General features: G+C 33.6%; 1 protein-coding gene across 1 annotated transcript; it reads left to right on the top strand.

Annotated features, from left to right (window-relative positions):
- The first annotated feature begins 368 nt into the window (after positions 1-368).
- Positions 369-5,140, top strand: LOC125863806 (protein RDM1-like). The gene is made up of 4 exons (XM_049543803.1): positions 369-392; positions 501-672; positions 3,478-3,519; positions 4,758-5,140. The coding sequence occupies exons 1-4, from the start codon at positions 369-371 to the stop codon at positions 5,138-5,140; spliced, it is 621 nt and encodes a 206-aa protein (XP_049399760.1).
- Positions 5,141-5,385: the final 245 nt, after the last annotated feature.

Below are 5,385 nucleotides of genomic sequence, written 5' to 3'. Positions count from 1 at the left end.
CAACAACCCCACCCATTACTTGGAGTTAGCGGTGGTAGATTTTGCAATTCAGCTCTAGAGGCACTACATGTATAGAGTTAGTTATGAGATCTACACTGATCAGAGGAGTTTTTAGTACATCATGATCCAGAGCCACCTTAATTTAAGGCAGCGTAACTAGGATTTGGTACAACTAATGGAAGAAGAGCAGGGCTGAAGGGGCAGCAATTGTGAGATGGGATGTGTTTGAAAGTACATTCATGGGTCGTTTCTTTCCTCGTGAGCTGAGAGAGGCAAATGTAAGAGAATTTCTCACTCTTAAATAGGAGGCCATGAGTGTGCATGAGTACAACCTCAAGTTCACTCAATTGTCATGTTATGCTCCAGAGATGGTGGCTGATATGAGAAGCACGGTGAGTCTATTTGTATATGGGCTATCCCACTTGTCGAGCAATGAGGGTAAGGCATCTTTGTTAATAGGGAACATGGTCATAGCAAGACTTATGATTGATGTGCAGTAGGCTAAGAAAGAGAAGTTGAATGATAGGGAAGAGTTTCGTAATAAGAGGGCCAATACTACAGGTCATGAGTCTGGACAACAGAAGACTGGAAATGTTAACCGATCATCTTTTCAGCAAAAGCTAACTAGTCCTGCCCCATCGTCATCTAGTGCACCTGCACCAAAGAATAAAGGTGATTTCAAGAGCCAGAAATCCCAAAATTCTAGAGCAAGACCTATTCAATCTCAGGGTAGTGTGGCACAAAGGACTAATTAGACAGTGTTAAATGTTGTAAAAACCACCCAGGAGTGTGTCGTGATGGCTCCAATGGTTGCTTCAAGTGCGGGCAGATTAGTCACTTCATGAGAGAGTGCCCTAAGAATAGGAAGTTTAATGGTAATGGCGGCAATAGACTCGTATCTTCTTAAGCGTCTCCAGTAGATAGACTTGCTCCGAGAGGAGCTACTTCAGGGACAGACAGAGGTGTAAATCGTCTGTATGCTATCACCAGTCGCCAAGTGCAGGAGAATTCACCTATTACTAGAGGTGGAGTTCTTTAGTTGAAATCCCCTTTTCCCATAACTACCTGCCTTGTAGGACTTGTCTCAGATAGATGCTAGTTAGTGGATCCACATAAGCTCATGATTATGGTCCTTACCTTGGGAACTATTACACTCTCTATTCAATGTAGGAGCAGTGTATTGTTTTTGCCAGTTAACAGTATCTCCCACAACATTTTATGATTTCAAGAAAAGAACATGATTTACATATTATATGATAATCAGAATATTGCATTGAGCTTGTACTATGTTTTATGAACTCACATATCAAATTATGCCATATTTTACTTGGTCATGCATTATCATATTTTCAGACTTATCATATTTTATATTATGATTCGTGCATCTTTCTACATGCTCAATACATTATGAGTACTGACCGCATGCATTTCTTATGCCAATATTGTTTCGTAATATAGGTTGTGGCACTCCACATCCACCATGCGGTTAACAAAGATTTCGTCAGCCCAACACAGCTTTCGTGAGTCCTCATGATTTGCAGACCTTGCTACAATTGTCTTTTTTATTCATTCCACACATACTTTAAGTTTTAATATTGTTTGCATGCTAGGGCTTGTCCTAGCCACACCTATGTAGTAGAGGATTGTTGTCAAATATTTGTATATCTTCATTATGTCATTATATTATGATTTTGATATCATATTGAGTTGAGATTTGAGAATGATATTCCATTTTCTTGATTCTTTCAATTATGTTTTTATCTTAGTGTCATGCTTTGTCAACTGTTCATTTAGAATTTCTGGGAATTTTTTTCACCATGTCACATCTAAGGGGTAGTTGTGGGTCGTGACAGTATCCAATTCTTAAATTGAAAACACATTATCAAGAATTTAGGAATTTTACACGAGGTGCCCTTGAGTAACAACGGTCCATGTCGTTACACTTCACTATCTATAGAAAATATTAACGCAAGTTTAGAAAAAAAAAATTATGATAATAACATTGTTTATCATCCCCAAATATATGTGAAATATCTTATAAAATTCTCAAATGACATTATAAAAATATGTTCAAGAAGGTGTATTTTCAATATTAAAATGTTATACATCAAAGAACAATAATGAATTAATGCTTTTATGAAAGAAAAGTTAGAAGAACAAGGAAAAATATAACATCATCATGTTCAAATCTATAGAGAAAATTAAAAAGGTGATAAAGAAGTCCTTGTTGTAATCATCATCAATATCTTTGTCCATACTCTTTATATTTACCCCTTCGTTTATTGATCGATCAGAAATTTGATAACCATATTGTCCTCCGTGTCGAGGTCAAAGATGCTTATTGATTAGTGCGAATTGTAAAAATTGATACAATAACTGAGTACTATAAATTTCAATATCTTAATTTGTGTATGCTGCCTCCTAAAAGACTCATATGATTTATCAAAGAAAACTATATGTTTTATAGAATAGTAGATGATCTTCTTTGAAACTGATATGTTTCTAGAAATAGTAGATGAGCAAATCTTGAATTGATAAACATTTACAAATATATCAAGTTTAGCATTTAAATCAGAATGATTAACAAAGAAGACAAACACTACCTAGTGTCTAATAAACTAGTAATTTGTAAGGAACAAATTATATTATTGAAAGCAATAGCCATGATTTTGACAGGGGGACGATAATGGTGTGTGATGATTATGAATGAACAAAGAGAAATAAGGACAATTATAAATTATTAAAATACACTATTAGTATCTTGAAATCTTTTATTTTAAATTAGAAAACTAATAAATACTATTTTATATCTTGTATATGAAATATTGAGATATTAATTAATTATTAACTAGTTGGGACACATGTTTGTTTGACCAAATTAAAACAACAAGTTTTTGTCTTTTGCGCCGTTCTCAAATGACACACTCTATAAATGGTAAAAGCTTAACAACGAGTGAGGCAAACTTAGTTTTCTCCGGACTCATCTCTTTCTTCACTAAAATTCAAATGTAAGTTACTCTTCTCTTATAAACCCTAATCCATTTTGGTTAAAAAAGAAGAAAATTATCTGGGCATGAATTTTGTTGAATCTGCTAGAATTTTTTCTATTTGAGATATTGTTGGATATTAAACTTGACCATTAGATTTTTATGAAAATAAATCAAAATAGCCGTCTATTGAAACTGCATGAGCTTATGTATCTGAATAGTCATTTGCGTGTCTGATTTTTTTGTACTTTGCTGTCATGGTACTATCTTTTTACATTGGGGAGGGGATGATAGGAAGAAATGAATTTTGTTTAATATTCCATATGAGTTGAACTTTAAGTGTTAGGTATTACACTTAACAATTAGGTTTTTATGTGCAGAAGCAAACATCTATAGATATTGTGTAGCTTTTGATCCAGTTGCTAATTCGATTAATTGATTAGCTGCTTCCTTCTAACATTCTTTTTTTTCTTTTCTTTTTTTGAACCAGTTACAACAATGAAAGGAGTTATTTCCTCTTATGATTCTGAAGGTACGTGTTATAGCTCACATAATTTCCAAGTGATTCTCTCAATCTACTCGTTGGAACAGATTTGTGTTGGTTTGTTGTTTCCAAATAATAAAAAAAATATTCTCTACATTAAGTTGGGGTAAAAAATGACAATATTATTTTTGCATAATTTTGCCTCCATGGAAACTTGGGAATCAAAGATGGTCCTAGGAATTTATCACATAAAGCTTTTGATTGCTCAAGTGTCATTAGCAAGAAGTTCATGCAAAAGTAAAAATTGGTACAACGAATTTGTTAATTCCATTTTACATCTTTTCCGCAGTTTGTCTTATAATCTTTATTTTTATAGTATTCTATAATGAAGTTCAGTCATGTTATATGCTAACTAACACTTATTATCCAATAACACTGCAGTTCCATTTGTTTGAAATATAATGTAAGCTAAGAGCATCCTAATATAATTGATTTGAAGTATACCTTGTGAACAATTTGATTTTCAGTCCTAAAAATGGTATTGTATATGGATACGATATGCGTAAAAGCATTTTAACAGTTTGATTTCCCGTATTAAAATGAAGTTCATTCTTTATGTTGTATCTGTATGAGTTTTAACAGATCCCGTATTTTGAATTTGTATGAGTTTAAGAACAATGGAGCATTAACTTTGTATCGAGCTGAAAATGATGAAAACTTTCTCTTCTTTCGAACAAGTTTGCTGCAGCCATAGAAATGGTAACAAATTAAAGATGATTTTAGAATGAAAATGCAAATTTGGACAAATGGTAACATGCTTGTATAGCTTTCCTTTTTCTTCTCTAATAAATAGATCATGAGACAATAAGGACACTTTGAATCAAGAAAACCTTTCAATTTTTTCACCTTGTCGAATTTGGAAGAAAAGACGTATATCTATGTTTCTTCCTTTTGGACTGTACCAATGGACAGACAATCTCTGGATAGATGTAGCTTTCATTTAATAGAAGCTAGATGTCCCAAGGGAAATTCTCGTGCACAAATCTCTCTTCATTTACTTATTAAAACAACTCTTTTCTAATGTGAAAACGCAAATTTGAGAGGCCTCTTTTATGATAATACTGATTCTCAAATGTGTAACTTTTTGTTTTGTTAATATGTATATTGTTTCAAAGATCTTATGTTCAAACTTATTGCCACATGAGTAACTAAAGTGCAAGGTTATGATGTATCTTTACTCAATGTTTTTTATTCATATCACTAGTCATACACTTTCTCTATATCAGATTCAATCCTGAGAAGAGCAAGAATGTACCAAGAGTACATGAATGTGGTCCCTATGCCCACACAAAGTGGCTTTGTTATCCCTTTCACCTCATGGGTTGGATTTGCTGCATCCATGAAGGAGTTCTATGGGCAACCCCTACATTACCTGACAGATGTCCAGATGAAGAAGTTTGATCAAATGAGGCTTGGTGCTGCTAATGAAGATGTTCCATTAGATACCATCATCGATCCGGGAAAAGCTGAAGCCATCATCTGGATTATTGAAGAAGTTCACAGGTGTACATCATCTCATCATTACATTGCTAGACTTTGGCATACTGATACAATGTATCATCGCCATGTTGATGCAATTTTGCTTGAGCTGCCGAATTCATCAAAATAGATTCTTTGCCAATCTATCTTCATTGACTTGGTTTAGACTCATGAACCTTCTACTTGAAAATCAGTCCATTCTCTATCACTCTTCCCCAAACAACCATCTATGTATTAAATATATTGCACATCATATGTATGCTTTAAATTATCTCATTTCACATGTGGATGAAGTGAAAATATATTGAAATTGTGCTTGTGTGGTGAAGCAGAAAGTTTTCTATTGTGTCTTTGCGTTTGTAAACTTAATTTAAA

The sequence above is a fragment of the Solanum stenotomum genome, chromosome 5 (assembly GCF_019186545.1).
Source record: "Solanum stenotomum isolate F172 chromosome 5, ASM1918654v1, whole genome shotgun sequence".
Classification (NCBI taxonomy): domain Eukaryota; kingdom Viridiplantae; phylum Streptophyta; class Magnoliopsida; order Solanales; family Solanaceae; genus Solanum; species Solanum stenotomum.
Note: the sequence above shows the minus strand (reverse complement) of the source record. Positions and strands in the feature narration are given on the sequence as shown.